Source organism: Genypterus blacodes, unplaced genomic scaffold (assembly GCF_046128005.1).
Source record: "Genypterus blacodes isolate CSIRO-AG114 ecotype Tasmania unplaced genomic scaffold, CSIRO-AGI_Gbla_v1 ptg000260l_1, whole genome shotgun sequence".
NCBI classification, from domain to species: domain Eukaryota; kingdom Metazoa; phylum Chordata; class Actinopteri; order Ophidiiformes; family Ophidiidae; genus Genypterus; species Genypterus blacodes.
Window position 1 is genome coordinate 898,668 of NW_027467053.1, and position 21,333 is coordinate 920,000.

A 21,333-nucleotide genomic window follows, 5' to 3' on the forward strand; every position below is an offset into this window, starting at 1 on the left:
TCTAATCTATTTCTGTTGTGTTTGTTGGTAAGATTTCCATTGTGAATACCAGAGGTTTATTTTAATGTTGCTTATACGTATTTGATTGCAGTAAATTCCCCACTGACATGCGCTCAAACATCCATTTCTCTCTTTTCCTCGTCGGCTCCACCTCAGCCGACAAATCTGTCTTATCTGATGAGGCCTGCGACTTGACCGCGCATCAAAGGAAACACGATGAAACGCAGATCTCCAGATTATTCAACAGACGGTACACAGAGGAGGCGAGATGAATGGCATAAATAATGACCCGGGCCGCCAGAAGCAACAACACACGCTCGCAGCTGTCGTCCATCAAACATTTAAGAACTCTCGGCTCGGCGGAAACATGAAGCAGCGACATGCGGCATGAAATGCAACAGACTGTGAGAACTTCAGGGGGAACTTCCTCTTTCCTGTAGGATGTTTGTAATGTAGACAAATACTCGTTCTTCTTCCTCCCATCTCCTCTTCTTCCAGACAGTGAGGTGTGAGTGAGTTAGTTGTGTTGAGACAGGTGGCAGGTGAGAGGATGCTCCATGCATGAGGTCCAGATTGTCTTGTTGGTTGTGTTTCAGCATCCGACTTTGACCTTTGCTTGTACGTCCTCAACATTTAGAAGACATTGAATGCTGAAAAGCTGCTGAGTAGAAATTGGAAAGCTCGGAAACATTGGATCTCTGTCTTGTTTAAGTCAATAATGAGGAGATATGAACGTAAAAAAAATTAGAGTACATATTACTCTTACTGACAGTTGGTAAAGGATTTTGCTTCTTCCCTCGACGCAAAACACACACTGATGGGTTGAGCCAAGCCTTTCTATGAGTGTTTCTTTATACACACACACACACACACACACACACACACACACACATATAGTTTCTTTCCATCTCTCTCCTTTTGCTATTGCTGCCTATTTTAGTTGCTACAGTGACGTCACTCCGTCAGATAGTGTCCAGGGGGCTGCTGGGTAAAGTGGCCACGCAAAGCTGCTGCGGTCGCTGTTTACCTGTTATGGCAACCAGAGGATCTGTTAAACTGCTCTGTAATGTCGCTGCCGGCACACAGACGACCGACAACAGGTTCAGCTTTCCCCCCGAGGCGAAGCGACTCGCAAAATACATTAAAAGAATCAAGATGATCTCTGAGGAAGTGATAAAGACTTCAGGTGGTTATAATGTTAGCATCAAGTTATCTAAAGAAGTTTAAACTCCATAACCTTTTAACAATAAGTGAAAAATTCTAGCGTAGCGTGTTGTGTAAGAGATTTAATGTGTGAAATAAAACAAAAACACACCCAAAGTGCTCCAGACCACTGGGGGGCGCTCTCACCTTCTGTACAGTCTGAGTATGCAGCATTTCTGTCTTCTACGAAATAGGGTCCAAAATCAGGAATAAATAACGCACAAATGCTTTTCTGCGATTTAAGTTGACCGAGTTATAAACGACAAAACACTAATTTTAGGAAAGCGACATGACAAATGTCTCCGATTCCAACCTGACAAAAGCCTCTGGCGACCTGTAGGGGCGCCCTCGAGCACCCAACCCCAATTGACTACCAGCTTGCTTTGTGTATGATGGCAGCAACCATATCCCCTGAAATGCAACAGGAAGCAGGGAAGAGCGGGAAAACTGTCAGGAGAGTGAAGGGAAATGGGAGGGTAAATAGTTTGTCCGCTGGGACACTTGGAGACGAAAATAGGCCTCAGATATCGTTCATGCATTAAGTGTGTGTGCTCATATCTCACTCGCAACAGAGAGGGCAGGGGTGGGGGTTTAGGATGCTGGTGGTGGTTACATTTTGGGGAGGGTCGTGAGATTAGCTAAATGTCAGAAATAGGGCCAGAACAATTCCGTCAACTCTTCCAATGTTTAGCATCCTGGAGCGTCACAGCCTATAGAGACGCATTCTCTCACAGCCACACTGTGACTGAGTGGGAGGAAGAGGGGGGAGGGGAGCATTTATACTAATGGAACATTAATCTGAGGAGGAGGAGGGGGGGACCCTTGAATGTGATGAAATCTTTGCTCGTTGGATTAGTTGTAGCGCTCTTCCTCCTCCGTCTCATCTTTATCTCTCTGACTTTCACTTTGATGTTTTTACCCTCTGGGTTAAATGTATTTCATCCATTCCGTCTTTCTTTTCTTCTCTATCCTGTGTTGTATTATTCATCTGTACATCATAACTTCAGATACTCCTCCATCCTTTCACCACATTTCCCTCCTTCCGTCTCTCTCTCTCTCTCTCTCTCTCTCTCTCTCGCTCGCTCTCTCTCTCATGAGTTCTGGGGTCTTGACTTCCAAGACTGAATTGTTACTTCCTGCCGCCTCCTGCAGATAACAGAATGAGACATTAACACACACTCACACACACACAAACACACCCAAACACACACACACACAGCTGGTTTATGTCCTCTGCGCCGCTGCTGTTGATGAAGTGCTTTCCCATAGCTGTCAAGAGAACACACACACACACATTCACGTTTGTGTGTTTGAGGTTAGTTCATGTGGTTTTGTAGATGTTTCCCTGAGTTTGTTTCATGGGTATAAATTGATTAAGTGATCGATTGTTGCGCCGCCCTTTAACCAAACCTCTGCATATTTGGCTCGTATCATTGTGAGTAATCCTGCGGCTAAACAAACAGGCATGACCTCATTCGGGGGAAGCGATGTGCTGTGGAAGAAAAATGTTACGATCACGCTGAGCAATGATGGTAAACCAGTTTAACGACCGTAACAACGTCTTCTAAATGTTAGTGGCAGTGTATCTGCACACCAGCCTCACTGCCTCTGATAAGGCCGGCGGTCTTCCTCCCTGAACAGGCATGTGTCAGTGAGCCAACACAGCACCCAGGGCTCTGCATCCAACACGGGAAGCTGCAAAAGCCATCCAGAGCAACAGCTGGAGAAACATATGGAGCAAGGATAGACTGCTGTGGAAAACAAACACACACACACACACACACACACACACACACACACAGCAGGACTGTTGGGAGGCTCTTGCGTGCTTTATCTTACCTGGAAAGACGAGTTCCATATGATAGGAGTTTACAAAGTGCAGTGGGGCATGAAGGCACCACACAAACAGAAACACAGACAGGGACACAGACAGACACACAGACAGAGACACAGACAGACACACAGACACAGACAGACACACAGACAAACACACAGACAGCGACACAGACAGCGACACAGACAGACAGACAGACAGACAGACAGACAGACAGACAGACTCTTGTAAAGTTCCCCTTGCTGATGTGTCCAAGAAGGAAGCACTAAGCGAAGCGCACATCTTACATACATGTTTAACCCCTACCTGCGGTTTCTCTCTGAAACTTTGTGAATTATCCTTTGGCCTGCAAAGAACCCAAGAAGGAATATTGGGAGAGGGGTGATGTTTACAAATAAGGGTCAAAGGTCAGTTCTTCTCCTCTAACACTGCTGTTTGACAGCAGCAAATTGGTTCCACCTCAAACCCTTGGAAAGCACCGCATTGTGCAAGATTGAAAGTTTCCAAACAAAAACAAACAATGGGACTTATTAGGAAGAGGAAGTCATTTTTATATCTGCACGTAGCAAAAAAACGTTCCAACTTCCACAAATCGTGTTCCAGCGATCCCAGGTGATGATTTGTAACGCTTTGGAGTGTAGCTCCTTCAATGCTCATTTTACCGAAAAAGGAAACGTTTGAAAGAGGCTCCGTTTTTTAATTCAAGCTTGTAAACGTCCCGTTAACTCTCAGTCTGTCATGTAAATCTGTTATTGCAGCTATTGGGAATGTCAAAGCGAAATCCAGGCTTAGAGGCATTTACCGTTATGTAGGAGAGGCGCTCCAGTGGCAGTCGAGAAGGAGAGCTTTGAGAGAGATGTGAGTGTGTGTGTGCATGTGTGTGTGTGTGTGCGTGTGCGTGTGCGTGTGCGTGTGCGTGTGTGTGTGTGTGTGTGTGTGTGTGCGTGCGTGTGTGTGTGTGTGGGAAGAAGACTTTGTAACAAGAAGGAAAACACAAGAGGAAGTTAGAAATAATGCTGCAAAATTAGGAAAACATTCCTCTTCTCTCTCTCTGTCTCTCACTCTCTCTCACTCACTCACTCACTCACATACACACACACACACACACACACACACACACACACACACACACACACACACACCGACACACACACACACACACACACACACACACAAACACATATTTGAAATGGCATCTCAGGACCTTCTCTTGATTCGCAGTCAGACGTTTGGTTTTATCTCAGCTTTTTTCCAGACTCTGTTGGAGTCCTGCTGCTTTTAGTGGTCAGAGGGCAAAAGGGCACGAGTTTAGGGTCAGCAGACAATTTTTTTTCAGGAATCTGCGCGCTTATGTGTGTGTGTGTGTGTGTGTGTGTGTGTGTGTGTGTGTGTGTGTGTGTGTGTGTGTGTGTGTGCGCGGCGTGTGTGTGCGCAGCGTGTGTGTGCGCGGCGTGTGTGTGCGCGGCGTGTGTGTGTGTGTGTGTGTCTGAGCAGTAGGGAATGGTTCAACGACCAAGAGACCAAGACAGAAATTCCAGATGCCGAGTGCGTCCACATGCATATGTGTGTGTGTGTGTCAGAGAGAGAGTGAGAGAGCAGAACAGGGCCAATGAGAGAAGAGGTCATGAGAACAGCAGCTCAGCAGAACTACAAAACACACACACACAGACACACACACACACGTCGCAGACCCTTTTACACACTTCAAACATAACTTTACATACAGCAGATGTTGCGTTTTACAACTTTTGTCAAAAACTTTGACCCATAAAACTGGCCTGTACTTCTTAAATCTCCATGAAAACCTTGCAGTAGATCCTGGACTGTTCTTCTGAAGGTCTGAGCTGTGACTAATATACTTTTACTTTACTTCTTTACCTACACTGCAACTTTACTTCGCCTAAAACATGTTTTGTCTGCAGATCACTAAACCCTTCAAACTTTAAACACATACCAATGAATTACAGTCTAGCAGGCTGTTAAAAGCCTAATCACACCTACAGTTTGTGTTGCTTGGTCTGAGCTATAGTGGAAACGTTGTGTGATTGTTGTGTTTGGAGTCGTTTACGTCCAAGCTGAGCAATGACGAGCAAAGCGAGACTTGTAAAGGAATGTCACATGTGTCGTTTATTGGACAGATTTTTGGAGAAGCGTTCTGCCAGGTTGGTTGTGGAGGCAGGATTACAGCTGTGTAACTTATATAAAAGCACTGGATGGACTTTGGTGTTTACACAACTCAAAACTCATGAACAAACAGCTGGATGTCACCAGTTTAGCGGTGAAGGGGAAGATGAATTGTATCAAAACATGTGTCAGTCATATTAGAATGTAATTCACATGCTGCCCTGCAGGGTAAACAGCCACAGTGTGTTTGACAGTGTCGCTCTAAAGCAGCATCCTAGTTGTGCTTTGGCTCGGGAAGAAGTTGCGTCGAACGCGCGTCTCACCCCAAACAGAGAAAGTGGCGCTCAGCTCTGGAGACATCACCAGCGATCGTCTTCACCCGTCCATCCAGCGACGGACGTGCTCATTGTGCTCGTTAACTCAATTGCTGCCACGTGTTTTCCATCCATTCCATCCAAATGTCCCATTATGCCATTAAAGGCCTTGTAAGTTCCCAGAATTTCATAAAACGTCCCAACTCATCATGACATATCAATGTCTCCTTAGTCTTTGGCTTTCCACTCCAAAAAATCCTGGAATAGAACCAATTTGCTTCCACAGCACGGACAACAACATGGCACGTTGTTCTTTCGCTGCGCTGTCATCAGAGGGTCGTGGCTGACTTGACCTTGGAGGAGAGGACCTGCCTGAACCTCCTCTTCAGCTCCTGCATGTTGGGAGACTTCGGCCTGGCCAGGTGGAGGCCTCCTCTGCGTTTCTCCCCGTTGCCTCCGCCAAGCGCCCGGATCACCTGGAGGACAGGAAAGATGGAAACTCAACCCAACCAGCCAATTGACAAGCCAAACCAGTTCTCTTGGCCGGGAATGAACACCAATAAATAGGAGAACATAAGGTCCGCACCTCCTGACAGAGATGCAGGAAGGCGGCGTGGACGCCCTCGTGATTTTCTCTGGCCGACGCCTCAAAGTAAACTCCTCCTGTAAACACATCGCTTCGATTAGGACGGCTCTTATTTCCCAGATAACACTCAGCATTCCTCATTCATTAGGGCAGCGGGCGGTGTAGTGTGGAGGAGACACACAGTGGGGAGAAGGTGTGGGTGAGTGTGTCGGGGGTGTTCAGAAGAAGAAGAAGAAGAAGAAGAATGTCCCACCTAGTGAAGTGGCTAATGTCTCGCCTTCGTCGGCTGGCACTTGTCGGGCACGCAACAGGTCGCTCTTGTTGCCAACCTGAGGAGATTACAGATTATGGAATAGATGAGATTATGTGGAGAGGAATTAGTCACCCATAAATGCGCACACACAAACACACACACACACACACACTGACCAGTATCACCGGTATGTTTCCAGACGGGTGTATGCGTCTGACATGCTGGTACAGCGGCTGGATGGTTTGGTAACTGTTGTGGTCCGTGATGGAGAAAACCAGAACGTATCCGTCCGCCCAGTAGATCGACCTGCAAGTCCAGTTAGGATATGGAGTAAGTACTGTATAAAGTTAAGACAGGAAGCTGACATAGGAAAGGAAGGAGAGAAGGAAGAAAAAGGGATGAAGGACACAACCAAGAAGGGAAAGAAATGAGAAATAAGTAAGAAAAGGAGTTAAGGGAGAAGGAAGAAGGAAAGAAGGACACAAGGAGGGTAAAGCCTGACCTGTTGATCTGCTCTTGACAGTAGAGACCTTCAGCATCATCCTGAATAAAACACACACACACACACGGAAACTGAAAAACAAAAGCGAGCAGGAAGTGGGCAGAGGATTTTCAGTTTAAAACTCATCTTATCTCCTGTGGCAGCCGCAGATGTTCACTCTCAGCTATCTCCCATTAACCACATGCCTGCACTCACGACAATTATGCCTCTGCCATATCGTTCGCCGTCCTCCTCTGGTTCTCTTATCGGCCCCGGCTCAGGAAATGAGCGCCTCTGCTTTGGTAAACAAACGGTGTGCTGAGCGGCACGTTGCACCATCAGGAACACGGGGAAGCTCCCAAAGGTCACCGCCTCTCACATCAAATGCATCCCTGAAGCTACGCACATGAATGGGGCAGCGGTTCAACCACCGCAAACATGGGCGTGTTCAAGAGGCCAAATGTTCTGGTCAACAAATGTAAACATTTTAAGAGCCTCGAAGTTAATGTGAAATGCTGGGCTGCCACATTAGCGTCTCTATAAATGAGATGTAAATATTGTATGAACTCTTCAAACACACTTCTGTCCACCTATAATTCCAGAACGGAAACAATCTCTCTCTCTCTCTCTCTCTCTCTCTCTCTCTCTCTCTCTCGCTCGCTCTCTCTCTCTCAGTCTCTCCTTTCATGTCTTACCTGCAGAGCGACGCAGGGTGTATCCTGGATCTGAAGAGACACTTCCTCTCCATCCAGGCTGACCTTTCGGGAGTAAAGAGCTCCTGGGGAGAGGAGATAGCAACAGGTAGACGAGTGAATGAACCAATGGATAAATGAATGAATGAATACCTTATGCAGGATTAAGCGAGACCTAAACTCACCTGTGTTGGCTTCATAATCCCCAATGAACCTCTTGGTCAGAAATCTGACAATCAAAGCTGAAAACAAACAAGAAAAAACATCTTGAAACTTTGCCTGCAGAGAGAAGCGATGAACAAATCCACCCAAAGAAGGAAAGTTATTGACCATTACTGACAACTCTGATGATGACGCAATCCCTGTATGCATTAGTTAGTAAATGATTATCTCATCAGTGACATGTTTGTTTTCCAAAGTCTTGCAAACATTCCTGGGTCCACTTGGTTCAAGTTAGAATAGTAAGGCAGCTGTTCATTGTGTCTTTCAGCATTCTAAAGATGTGTGTGTGCTTTTTGGTACTATGGTGATCCATAATGAGATAATCAGTTCAATTAAGATTAAAGTACATTAAATACATTTGAATATACAGAAAAGGTTTTGTGTCGCCCCCATCTGGCCAGGATTGTTTTATGAACTATTCCCGGCCAGATTTAGAGTGGTAAACACAACAAAAACATTAACTATTATCAAAAACATGCATCCATACATCCCTACCTGTCTTCCCTACGCTGCTCGCCCCCAGCACTACGATCTTGACGGTTTTGTTGTCCAGCAGGGGATACTCCGGTATGGGCACCAGCAGAAAGTTCCCAGAGCCGCCGCTGTTCATGGTTCCCGGTGCAGAGTCGCCAGTCAGCCGCATTTAGCTCCCCGTCCTCAGCCCGTCAGATCTGCTATAAGCTCCGGGGAGGAAGAACAGATTTCCTCCTCTTTCTCTGCAGGAATGATCACTCCGATATTCCCATAATGTCGTTACAGGCAGCTCACACAACCTAATTATTCTAAATTTTAAATCTACAGCCCGACGTTTATTATGGGAATATTTGAGTCTGAGTGTGGATCCGTCGTGAGTGAAGTATTGCTGTCCAAAAAAAACCCCAAATCGCAGGTCCACTTCAGAGTTTTCCTCCACTGAAAACTCCTCCTTAATTCTTTCGTCGAGTTCCAGTTGTGAGGTTGTACCTCTACCAGTTGCATCCTATAACAAACATCCTACAGTACAGCGTTTTTAAATATAAAAGACATGACTTATGACACGAAAAGAGGTGTATGTGTGTATCTGTCCTGCCTGCGCTGCACCGATCCCAGACGCTACTGACTGAAGGGAGAGAGAGAATGAGAGAGAGAGGAGGGGGGGAGTCAAGCCCGTTATTCCCCAGAGAGGAGTCCGGTCTGCTCACGTCCAAGTCCAACAAACAACGACCAATTAAAAATAGCAAAATTGTAAACATCATCATCATCATTATCGTAACTATTATTATTACTATTATTATTATTATTATTATTATTATTATTATTATTATTATTATTAATAGTAGTAGTAGTAGTAGTAGTCGTATTAGTAAGAGTATTTGTATTAGTATTAGTATTATTATTGTGCATAAAATGTATTGAAATAAGCTAAAAAATAAATAAAAAAGGCTACAAAGTTAGACTAGAGTACTAGACTATTTACATTCCAATCGTTGGCACTATAATATTGATATCTTTCTTTCTATCTATCTATCTATCTATCTATCTATCTATCTATCTATCTATCTATCTATCTATCTATCTATCTATCTATCTATCTATCTATCTATCTATCTATGACACAAAGCACCGCCCACTGATTTCGATCAGATAACGCAAACCGAACGGTACATGCGTATCTCGCTTCATCGTCGGCGACACTCCCTCGGCGTTCGTTTCTTTACACTGGACTAGAGGGAGCTGTGTAATTTTATCAAATGGTGTGTGACTGAAGCCGGATGTAAATGTGGTGGACCTTCAACGTAAACGTGCCTCAATATTGTGTATACAGTAATAACACAGATATCAAATGTTATTTTAGCGAAGCCAGATGCTATGCAAATTTCTGTCGTTTAAGGATTAAAATACAATCCTAAATTTGGGACAATCTAATTACTCAGATATGCGCGTCAGTGTTTTATTTTTAGACCCTTGACCGGACTTTGCGTGTGTCACTGTGTGGACTTTATCATTAAGGACGGACAGGCTGGAAGCTCTCCCGGAACTCTGCAGCCAATTCGGCTCGGATCATTTCTCCAGCGGGGTACGGTCCACCATGGCTGCTTTCGGATGGAAATACTGATGACAGTCCGAAAGATCGCCTCGATTTGTACGATGGTAAGAAGCCGAGATTCCGGCGTTACGCTACCAATTTCCGCTGCGGTTTCACCCGCACTGTGCTGTGTGGAGTGATCCAGCAGGACGCTAAGCGGCTAACTGCTCTTAGCCTTTATGCTAACCAGCGTGATAATAACACACACGATTCCAGAAAGTTGTTTGCCCGTTAGCCACCGTTAGCTCAACATTTCTGCTGCGAGTATGGGTTAGTTTAATTTCAGCGTCACAAATTATTGACAAACCAAGCTTGTTGGTCAGCTTGTTTGAAAGCTTCTAGTTTGTTTATGTGCCGACCCGGGCTAGTTAGCTTAGCCTGTTAGCTAACCCCAGCCTTGTGTAAGTCAGTGTGGGACGCACAGCTGTTCTGACTAAGTTGCTTGCTCATCGGTGCTCAATCTATGACCAAGTTTTCTATTTAATAGTTTTTGGTTAAATATAATTGTCAAAATGTGAATATAAAGCGAAACATCTGTAGGTCAGATGATGTAAACAACTCCTCCAGCTGACATTGTTGTCTTCCTCGAGACATCCAGCATTTCCTGTCAGGGGAAACACCCTGGATGCCTCCTCTGGATGAAGGCTCGGCTCATGGTTTGGTTCTGGTTCTAGAAAAGCACAGACCTTCCCCTTTAGACCAGATCAGCCCTTTTTCTGTTTGTGATCTAACAATAGAGCCGCTTGTTTGAGTTTGGTGACCATTCTGTTGACTCACCGCTAAACAATGCAACACTTGTTTACACTTACAGTATTAATGAGCCTGTTTCCTGGAGTCAATTGCTGTTATTTATTATACAAATCCGACATTATTACTAAACACACCTTTCATTAATACAAGTTGTCTCTTCCAGCCTATTTTATACAACTGTCTCTTCCATTCTCCACACTCCACCATTGTGTGCCTGGTCAGCTGCAATGCTTCCTGTTTACTCCACTTTGTGAACTTGTTTTGTTAAATGGTATTTTCTATATTTCCTGTTATGTATTATTCACAGGGAAAGCTCAGTAGGATAACAAAGTCATCCAACGTCTATTGTGGTTCAACCTAACTCAGTTGACTCGGGGAGCCTCAAACTTCTTTCCTGTTTGTGAAATCTTAATTCTATTTGTGAAATTAGAGGAAATGAAAACTGCTTTATTCTCTCCATCAAAAACTGCTGGACTAAACTCGAGACAACAGACCTATTATAAAGCCGCACGTTTCTGAGGACAGAAATTGTGGACAAAATAAAGTTGGACCCCACATGTTCTCCAGCTGATTGTCCTTACGTCTGTCTGTGAAGTCTCTAAAGAGCTAGGGGGGTAAAAACCTCAGACCCTTAGAGGAACCTACCAGTCTGCTCTTGATTTAGTTTCCTTAAATGTCACAGTTCCACCTTTTATTCCCAGTGTGGCTCGGGCAGGCAGAAGCACTCAGAGCTGAAAGATGAAGGCTTAACATGGCTGTAACTTATCCTGCTTCTAACCGCTGCACCTTTCAGCACCCACGGGCGCTCAGGCAGACGCCACAGACAAATCTGAGGCAGCCCTTCCTGATTTGGTGTGTGTGTGTGTGTGTGTGTGTGTGTGTGTGTGTGTGTGTGTGTGTGTGTGTGTGTGTGTGTGTGTGTGTGTGTGTGTGTGTGTGTGTGTGTGTGTGTGTGTGTGTGTGTGTGTGTGTGTGTGTGTGTGTGTGTTGGAAGTAAGTAAGTCCTTACTTAGCCAGTGCGGCTGTGAGGACCACACACCAGGCCACAATAAGCTGTTTAAGTACGGAGGCCAACATCTTGTGGCGAATTACCAGCGCCTCCTAGACAAAAGCTAACAGGGCTAAACATTAGCTGCGGCTGTGGGTTTGCTCAGGCTGTGTGGCCCTTTGGCAGTCGACCAGCTTCTGTCTGGACGGCCGTGTTTGTTTCACGAAATCAATTTGGCCGGCGAAACTGAAGGTGTGACTCCACCGCCAGGGAGTCTGACCAGAGGAGGCATTTGCTATTGTAACACTGTTTTGCGTTTTAAGATGAGTATCTCTCTCTGTCTCTCTATCTCCGCCTGTCTCTCTGTCTCTCTCTTGTGTTTCTTCCAAGCAGATGTTTGTGCTCGGCCGTGTTTGCCTTTCCGAGGACAGAGGGCACGTTTGTTTGTGTTTGTTTACAACCTAATGCTAAAAGGCCACTGGACCAAGCTACTCCAAGCCCCAAACACTGGGGGGAAGTTGTCCACAAAACTCCACCAATCAACCCCAAATGTCCAGAAACGTGTTCCCTAAACACTTTCTGGAGACACATTTTGGGTCAGACACAGCAGATGTTTGCCTTCACACTGACTGACTGACTGAGGGCACGTTTGTTTGTGTTTTGTTTACATGGAAGGTCGCGTTATCAGATGCTGGATTTCAGCCAGGACAAGTTATCCTCTCAGTGACCTCTGCAATGAGTAACCACAAGTGTGTGTCATCATTCACACCTTAGGGAGAAGCTGCATCATCCTCCTCGACATCCTCATCGCCATCACGTCTCTCCTCTCCTCCGCTTTTTGTCTCTGTCGCTTTCAGACTTGGCTCAACAAAATAATCCAAGTCGGGTTTCCGATCACTAAATGCAGTCGGGGATCATTAGAGGGGAATGAGGATGTGAGGCTGGATGCACAGCTGTGAGCAGAATAGAGCAGCCAACGATGAGGAGGAGGAGGAGGAGGAGGACAGGACAAAGCCCACATTCCAAAGGACAAAAATATCCATTCGTTGGGAAATTATGACAAGAAGACTCTCTGATTACTCATCGCTGACACTGAACCGATGGGGTGTGTGTCGCTCTGTACCTGCCGCTCTGACCTCTTCTTTTGCTCTCCTCCCTCCAGGGCGCCAATGCCTCTGCCTTGGAAAAGGAGATCGGACCGGAACAGTTTCCCGTTAACGAGCACTACTTTGGATTGGTCAACGTAAGTAGCTGGGAAAGAGAGAGAGAGAGAGAGCGACAACCCCCTCCTCCCCCCCCCCCCCCGTCGCTGTGTCATATGTTGTGGTGGAGTAGACGACTCTCTTCTACCTTCTCTTATCTCCTCTCCATCTCTTTTTGTAGTTTGGAAACACCTGCTACTGTAACTCGGTGCTGCAGGCTCTGTATTTCTGCCGACCGTTCAGGGAGAAGGTGCTGGCGTACAAGGTAAGAGTGCAGGCAACCGTTCGCCCCCCTACGCTCGAGTTTATTTCCCGGGTTGGGTAATGGCGGGACGCACACACCTGCTCACCTCCTGGCCTCCGTCTCCGCAGGTGCAGCCTCGCCGCAAGGAGTCCCTCCTCACCTGCCTGGCCGACCTGTTCAACAGCATCGCCACGCAGAAGAAGAAAGTCGGCGTCATCCCCCCCAAGAAGTTCATCTCTCGGCTGAGAAAAGAAAACGGTAAGGGGGCGGGGCTTAATCGGCTCCACATTACCTTTGCCAACGTTTCACATTCAACGCTGATTCTACTTTTCCATTCAGTCTCTTTCTTTCCGTATTGTTGTTTCTCTCCCGCTCGTTCCGCATACTCACGACTCTCCCGTCTCCTCGTTTCCGCCCCAGAGCTGTTTGATAACTACATGCAGCAGGACGCCCACGAGTTCCTCAACTACCTCCTCAACACCATCGCCGACCTGCTGCAGGAGGAGAAGAGCCAGGAGAGGCAGCAGAACGGCAAGCTGGTTCAGAACGGCGGTGGCGGCGGCAGTGGAGGAGGAGGAGGAGGAGGAGGAGGGGGCAGCGAGGGAGGAGATGGCGAGGGAAGGAAGGAAACGCAACAGACTTGGGTCCACGAAATCTTCCAGGGCACGCTGACCAACGAGACTCGCTGCCTCAACTGTGAAGCTGTAAGGAAGAAAAGGCAGAATCTGTATGACGGCACGCCTCGGCCCGTAGAGTGAGGCTGAGAAGGCGGGCGCTTGATTGGTTCTCTGATTGTCTCACAGGTGAGCAGTAAAGACGAGGACTTCCTGGACCTGTCCGTGGACGTGGAGCAGAACACCTCCATCACACACTGCCTCAGGTACACCGGGCGCTTTTACATTCTTCAACAACAAGTCCCCCAACTTCCTGAAAGCTTCATTTTTGATTGGCAGTTTGAATGAAATGTGTGTGTGTGTGTGTGTGTGTGTGTGTGTGTGTGTGTGTGTGTGTGTGTGTGTGTGTGTGTGTGTGTGTGTGTGTGTGTGTGTGTGTGTGTGTGTGTGTGTGTGTGTGTGTGTGTGTGTGTGTGTGTGTGTGTGTGTGTGTGTGTGTGTGTGTGTGTGTGTGTGTGTGTTCTTCTCAACAGGGGCTTCAGCAACACAGAGACGTTGTGTAGCGAATACAAGTATTACTGCGAGCAGTGCCGCAGCAAACAGGAAGCCCAGAAAAGGTGGGTGACATCGTGGGCTCACTTCCCACCGCTTAGATTTCATTTAGATTATTTATTTGGAATAAATCGCTTTGAAATACACAGACCCGGCAGATGCAGCTGTGCTTGCGAAGCGACCTGTATGGTTATAGCTTTATTTGTCGGCCGTTGCCATAGTGACTAGTCGGGCCTTTCCTGTTGCACGCTGAGAAGTTCATAGCGGGTGTTTTAAAGTAATCTAAAACACCCGCTACGTTAACCTGAAGCCACATTTCCTCACATTCTGTCCTCCTTTAATCTGCCTCGTTCCACTGACGGCGCCAACATTCGCCGCCATATTTAGACGTAAAGCACAAACTGATAAAAATCTGTCTGTCCGCGATCTCTGCAACGACCCGCACGTGTGCCATTTACCATTTTAAGAGAGGGGGGAACATCCATTAGCTTGACAGGGCCGCGGCGTGGTAATGTTGCATTAACGCTGAGCAGAGAGCGGCCAGAGTGCGAGCCAAGTGTTCGACCAAATTAGGAGGAAGCACAAAGCGTCTGAAAAAAGCAGTGGGAATAGCCGGCGTTGTTAGGAGGGGGCCTGGAAAGCCGTGACGGCGTCAACACGGAAAGCTTTTAGGAACGGAGTTGTTGTTGTTTGAGATGAGTCGGATTCTGTCTCTTCTTCCCTGCTGGTGTTTTTCCACTCGCCCTCAGTCGACCTCACTCGTATTTCCTCACACAAACTCTTGAACGTTCTCTCCTCTGCACCCGAATCGCACTGTTCCAATCCCGTAAACGCTGCTCTCTGCTCTCTTTCTGTCCAGGATGAGGGTGAAGAAGCTCCCGATGATCCTCGCCCTCCACCTGAAGCGCTTCAAGTACATGGACCAGCTGCACCGCTACACCAAGCTGTCCTACCGCGTCGTCTTCCCCCTGGAGCTCCGCCTCTTCAACACGTCCGGCGACGCCACCAACCCCGACCGCATGTACGACCTGGTGGCCGTCGTCGTGCACTGTGGCAGGTGGGATCTTTGGTTGATATTTGTGGATGTGAAATGTGAAACCCCATGGGTGTAAATGGGAACGTTTGTGTTTGTTTCAACTGTGGTGAGCGTCCAACTCTGCCTTTTGATGTTTTAGCGAATAACTATGCAGTCCTGAATTCCGAAATATCCAATTATACAACTCGTCAAAAAAAGGAAGGAAAATACATAAACAACAACAGCAGAATTCCCAGAAATCGATCAATTCAAAAACCCCAAATGACATCATCCAATCCTGACCCCCGAGGGCATCTTTGTGCCAGATTTCCGATGGTTCCAGAATGTTCTGATTCAGGGATGTTTTGCAGCGTCCCTCTGGTAAACACATGAGGTTTTCCTGCTACAGCCTCAACGGAGTTCTTAGGGTGAATCAGCACTCCGGAACGCTGATGAGTAAGCAAACACGCGGGGAGTGAATCACCGAATAGTCGTCTTCATCCAGCTTGATAGAGGGTAGAATGCTTAAACTCAAAGGTCGAATGTAAGAGGAACGTCATCCCGACATAAACAAACCCAGGCTCATCCTGTGATCTGACGCAAATACTACAGAAAAATAACTCTGTGTGTGTGTGTGTGTCACCCGCAGTGGCCCCAACCGCGGACACTACATCACCATCGTCAAGAGCCACGGCTTCTGGCTGCTGTTCGACGATGACATCGTGGAGGTGAGAGTGCGTGTCCTCCCTCAACGCTGCTGACGCTCTATGATTTACTATTTGTTAGATGTTTGTTGTTTTTGCAGGGTATAGGATTTGTGTTGGTGCGGTGATGTTGATATAAGGATTTGATTCCAGGCCTGTGCTCATGTGTACGTGGTGCCGCTCCACGTTTGTCATAACACGCCTCAGCTTCTGGTATTAGAGTCATTTCTGCGTGGATTCTGTGGTTTTCCGCTCAGTTAAGACGGTTTATTTGAACGCAAAGCCTGCAGCCGTGCGAGCAGTCGCACTCATCACAGTCTTTGCGTGTCAAAGCCGATCCTGCCGCCGCCGCTGCCGCCGCAGTGTTTTTCCACTATGATGTGAGTGAGGCCCAACATCTGGTGTGCTGGACAGTAACTGGACCGGTGCTGGAAGATTCCGCTGAGCTGGCAGAGCAGAAACACAAGCTGATCCTTTTTTTTTTTTTTTCTGCCGTCTCACAGTTTTATCTCTGGCAGCTTTTTCCTGGACGTTACATTAATCATAAGTGTGCTTTTGCACCTGGAACTGCAGCTGTTTGCATTACTGAGGTGCAAAACAACTTAGTACATTTACTCAACTACTCCTTTCTACAATCTGAGCTCCTTTAGTCATAAACTATTTACCTACTATATGTAATTTCTTTCTTTCTTTCTTTCTTTCTTACATTCCTTTCATCGTTGACTGTTTCCTTGTTTCTTGTTTCCCATTTCCTTTCTCCATTTATTTCTTTTTAATTGGTCCTCTTCATCTTTCTGTCTTGTCTTTTCTCAATTTCCTTCCATTTTTGTCACATCTAGTCCCTTTTTAATGATAAAAAATAGGACAAAGACACAAACGGTCATGTAAAAATAAGCCTTAAGTTATTTCTCAATTTTCTTCCAAACTTGTTTCCTCTCTCATGCTGCTGCTGTGGACAGATTCATCTTGTCGTTTCCTCCTTTCCTCCCTTCAATTGAAAACCAAGATAATCCTCAGAACTAAACTCTTCCTCTCACATTTGTTTTAGTTCAGATACTTCAGTCCTGTTTAACGTTGTAAATTTCCACAAGTGCGTTTCCTCCCCCAATGTGTTTTCAATTCCCTCTGTGTATGAAACCGATACGCCAAAATCAAAAACATTTCATCAGGATGTAGCCTGGAGATGTTCGCTGCTCGCTGGTCAACGTCGGTTTGCAATGGAAGCTTTGACTGCAATTTGAAATAGCAGCGTGCGTTTGTCGTCGCTACACAACAGAGAGTTACACCAACAATGTCCTGTAAAGTCAATTGAAGCATTTCAGAAAGGATTGAATTGAAGAATTGTTTGTCTTCTCCGTTTTCTTCTTCTCTTTCCATAGAAAATCGATGCGCAGGCGATCGAGGAGTTCTACGGCCTCACGTCGGACATTTCCAAAAACTCTGAGTCAGGCTACATACTGTTCTACCAGTCCAGAGACTGAAACCAGCCAATGGGAGAGCCCCGACAGACTGTCGCTAACAGAGGGGGAGGGGCTCAAGGCTGCCACAGGCTCCGCCCACTTGACCCACATAAAGCACCCGGGATTCCTAACCCTGTAGGTGGAGTTTTGCACTGGAGCGACATTTGGATAGTTTGGAGCGCAGCGTGGCAGCCTCCTGGATTCCAGTCGTCCCGAGCCCACAATGCAACACGCACCTCGCCGTTGCAATGTGGCATCAGCCGGACGACTGAGTGACACCAATCCAAGAGGCTGACATCGCCCTGGCGCACATGAATCCAATTTTGAAGGAGCAACCTGAGCTTTGAGACGGCAGAGCGTAAACGTCTTCGCCGAGTCCTCGCCGCCTTCACCACCGCATTATACTGCGCTAAATTAGCAGCAAGGGTTTCCTGAGCTCCGCGCTAACACCAAAATAACAATCTGGGGGGGGGGGCAGAAAAGTGTTGCCCACCGACCACAAAAACACACACTACCTTTATCGGAGGGAAGGCTTGAGTGTGTGAACGACGTTTTAATGAATGCAATTTTGTTTTGTGGCAGTGATTTGGTGCCAACAACGTTCAGTGTTATTAGCGAGGTGGCAGGTGTAACGGCTCTGTTTCCCCGAGCAGTGAAAGCGGCCGATTAGAAAACTCGCCAGTTACGGAAAAGGGAAGACGGTGGAAGAAGAGCAGTCGTTTGTGCTTCTGAAGATTTTTTTTTTTAACTTTTAACGCCATATTCCACACACACACACTTTCTACCATTAGTTTCCTCGCACTACTTACAGAGTCGTGAGTGTGCGTATGTGTGCTTTGCGTTATCAAATTTGACTGACATCTCCGTACATTGGCACACACACTCTCTCACACACACACACACCTTGTTGCACTTATTTTTCCAGGAATCACACTTTAAAAACAGCACGTATCAGATGTGTGTTTTGAACGTCTAAAGGGTTAAAACAAAGCACACGGTCATAAACTCCTCCAGCTCTCTCACTTAGTCCGGATGTGATCGACGTAGCTGCACGTCGCCAAGCTCCATCAACCGGAATCAATCTTCTTCGCCTTACAAATACTATGTAGTCATTTCAAACCAAGCGTCCACTCATTTCTCTTGCAGCGTTGTGTTCACGTTCATCAGATCCCGTCCTCGTCTGTGCACGTCGGGTCTAAACAATGTAAACAAAGACTTGAAGCTGCTGTCAAAAACAAATCGGATGTAAGCCTGAAAAGCAAGAAATCTAGATTAGAAATCGATGATGTTTCAAAGCCTTTACAGTGTTCGTACATTTGGTTTTACCTAAACTCGCCTGAGCCAGATGAAGAAAGTCGACCTCCTCTTCGCTTTTCACCTCTTCGTTTGTTGTAACGCACAAAAATACCAAATGTCTGTATTTGTCTATGGCTTTTTGTCGTTGTTTGCAGTGAGAACACACAAACACAGTACACACAAGAACACATGTGGGGTGCATCTCCATATTCTCTCTCTCTCTCAGACAGCTCCCCCTAAAGGCGAAGGCACATAACGTCTTTTCCCGTGAAAACAAGACATCAGGGATTATTTATGGATTCAGGACTCAAAATTAAATTGTGAATTTATCTTTGACTGGTGGGATATATTGGGATTATGTCAGTGCTGAATATTGTTTTCCTTACAATTCCTGGCCCCGAGCAAAAAATATCCTAATCACACGAACATCTTTAAATCCAGTTTTATTACATTTTAACTGAGGTTAAAAATGCTGCCCTAGTTTTTATTTATGGGGACCAGATCAGATGGAATCCTTAAACTGATGGAGAGAGGAGTTGCTTATTGAGATGCACCCTGGACTGTTCACTTCTGTCATTGGGTTAAAGCTTTCAGAGTTCATTTACTTATTTTCCATCCCTTTTTGGAAGTTCGGAAACCAGAGAAGTCACCCGGAATTGCTGATGAAATACAGATGAGATCCAGGCACCAAGCGGGTCTGTGGAACGTAACAGTTTTTTGTTTTTGTTTTTAAAATGAGAGAAAGATGTGTTCATGTTAGGTTTGTTTCTGCAGTTTGATGACTCAAACTGCAGAAACAAACACAAAAGCACAGCAGTTAGTTGAAAAGTCCACAGGTTCATGTTGATCCTGGTTCTGATTCTGTATTTGACTGAACAACAGTTAATTCCATTACTCCAGAAAACTCTTAACACATTTACCTGCTATAAATTTTGTCTTGTGAAGCGGAAATGCTCTTTTTTTTTAATTTAAATATAATTAATGTTATTATAATGAATGTTAAACTTTCTCTCTTACATGTTTCCTTTTTTGATACATTTTACTAATTTTATTCATCTACATTTTGTTGTAGGCAGAGGATTTATTTAGCATTGATTTTGAGAGGATGTGAGATGTTGATGTGTACATAAATACAGATGCTATTATTGGAATATAGATAATTTTCTTGTTTGAAATATGCAGCAGAATTGATCGAGCAAAAGCGTGAAAGGTTCCGCTGTTAATATGCCAGAGTAACAAGCCCCGCCCGCCTGGCTTGCCAGGCAGAGTAAACCAAACAACCCCCACAGTAAACAAGCTCATGTAATCTGAAAAAGGTTGTTGTCTAATATGATTAAGAGACGGAAAATGGTTCCACTACAATAACCTGAGACTTCTGCACTGTTTGTTTGGAATAAATAATCAATAACAAAGTCTCCTGCCTCTAAATGACAACACACACGTCATCCCAAAGGTTTGGTGTTTTAGTGCTGAACAAACCAGGCACTGACTTTTTACTTTTTACTTTTGCTGGAATACGCTTATAGGGATTTGGTAAGTGTTTATGGAAAATGTGTGAAAGTTTTGGAATACAACAGCTAAATAATGTTTGACTTATGAATTTCTTTGTATACTCTGACCACTTAGAGGTGCTTCACTTCCTTATTACCTAGAGTTTTGGTTTAAAACTAAAGGGGATCCTGCCTTTTCTGTTTGCTTCTGCTTCACTTTTTTTTTTTAAGCACCGTCAATCCCCAGTAAACCCAAGTCACAAGGCAGCTTGAGTCCATACATGGCTCCATTTGTGGTGTGTAAGTGTATGAATATGAGTAGAAAACACTAAATATCTAATTATTTAATGAGCTCAAGTTCAGTTAAGGTTGCAAGTTCCTGCTTGTGTGGCTCAGAACATATCAATCAACCAATGATGCCTTGAATATCAAATCAGAGGCAGAATAAACTGCTTGAAAATAAAGGTAAAAATCTAATGAAATTCTTACTCTATTCATTTTGTTATACTTTTCTTCTGTTTTCATATCGATGGCCTCCAAAAATCAAGTGAGTCACACACACGCACACGCACACACACGGGTGCGCGCACACACACTTATCCAAAGGACGCGACGATGATGTGATGTAGTGATATTAATTTAAATCTATCAAAAAGCATTGGTGAATGCCGCCCTCTTGTGGTCGAGGCGACGTAACGCACAGAAAGCCGATTTCTTTCATGAACTTTCTCCGATGCAGAAATGCAGATTTAGAGATTAAAAAACATTTTTCTTTTTTACGAAACATGACACGCAGATGCAGAAATGTTTATTCTGATTATCTCTGAAATTACTAAGTCACTGAATGAAAGGAACTACTAATTTAAATAAAGATTTTATTGTAAACATGCCTGCTCATGAGCTGAAATGAATCACTTATCTACAAATGTGACACTTTGATTATCAGACTGTTGTACTGTAAGAGAAACAATTTCATTAAGTAGAGAATGTTCCTAATTATACAAGATAAAATGAACACTATTTGTTGAATCCAGTTTAGTTTAACCTCAAGCTCAAACCTAAGATCTGATAACTGCTCAATGTATGGAAATCGCTTCTTTCGCTACAAAACATGAAATAAAACAATATTGTTCTGATTCTAATTTCATGCACAAAATATTACAACTTGTCAAACTCCCCCAACAATTTGTAAACTAAAACACAAACCTCATTGTGATGTAACACCTTACTGATTCATTCTCATG

The 21,333-nt window shown here is 45.3% G+C and overlaps 3 protein-coding genes across 4 annotated transcripts in view; 1 reads left to right on the top strand and 2 right to left on the bottom strand.

Moving 5' to 3' along the window:
• Positions 1-5,146: 5,146 nt before the first annotated feature.
• Positions 5,147-8,843, bottom strand: rasl11a (RAS-like, family 11, member A). The gene is made up of 8 exons (XM_076171609.1): positions 8,205-8,843; positions 7,673-7,729; positions 7,491-7,573; positions 6,817-6,857; positions 6,491-6,620; positions 6,315-6,390; positions 6,062-6,138; positions 5,147-5,951 (listed from the first exon to the last, which is right to left on the bottom strand). Exons 1-8 carry the CDS (start codon positions 8,350-8,352, stop codon positions 5,805-5,807), a joined length of 759 nt encoding a protein of 252 aa, XP_076027724.1. The 5' UTR covers positions 8,353-8,843; the 3' UTR covers positions 5,147-5,804.
• An 824-nt stretch (positions 8,844-9,667) lies between these two features.
• On the top strand, positions 9,668-20,012 carry usp12b (ubiquitin specific peptidase 12b). The gene is made up of 10 exons (XM_076171610.1): positions 9,668-9,839; positions 12,675-12,755; positions 12,896-12,979; positions 13,087-13,216; positions 13,379-13,662; positions 13,762-13,838; positions 14,106-14,189; positions 14,984-15,181; positions 15,789-15,867; positions 17,223-20,012. Exons 1-10 carry the CDS (start codon positions 9,792-9,794, stop codon positions 17,322-17,324), a joined length of 1,167 nt encoding a protein of 388 aa, XP_076027725.1. The 5' UTR covers positions 9,668-9,791; the 3' UTR covers positions 17,325-20,012.
• Positions 20,013-20,950: 938 nt separating this feature from the next.
• Positions 20,951-21,333, bottom strand: part of arhgap36 (Rho GTPase activating protein 36) — a 24,274-nt gene continuing 23,891 nt past the window's right edge. For both annotated transcript variants that reach the window (XM_076171645.1, XM_076171646.1), the window contains exon 12: positions 20,951-21,333. This exon is cut by the window's right edge and continues 666 nt beyond it. The gene's annotated coding sequence lies outside the window, so the exon portion shown is untranslated.

Excerpts from the sequence above, each read along its gene's own strand:
- rasl11a (XM_076171609.1), bottom strand. The coding sequence starts at position 8,352 with ATGCGGCTGACTGGCGACTCTGCACCGGGAACCATGAACAGCGGCGGC. Across the intron at positions 7,730-8,204 it reads GAGCAGCGTAGGGAAGACAG|CTTTGATTGTCAGATTTCTG; the intron begins GTAGGGATGTAT and ends GTTTGTTTTCAG. Across the intron at positions 6,139-6,314 it reads GACATTAGCCACTTCACTAG|GAGGAGTTTACTTTGAGGCG; the intron begins GTGGGACATTCT and ends ATGTGTTTACAG.
- usp12b (XM_076171610.1), top strand. The coding sequence starts at position 9,792 with ATGGAAATACTGATGACAGTCCGAAAGATCGCCTCGATTTGTACGATG. Across the intron at positions 13,663-13,761 it reads GCTGCCTCAACTGTGAAGCT|GTGAGCAGTAAAGACGAGGA; the intron begins GTAAGGAAGAAA and ends ATTGTCTCACAG. Across the intron at positions 15,182-15,788 it reads GTCGTCGTGCACTGTGGCAG|TGGCCCCAACCGCGGACACT; the intron begins GTGGGATCTTTG and ends TGTCACCCGCAG.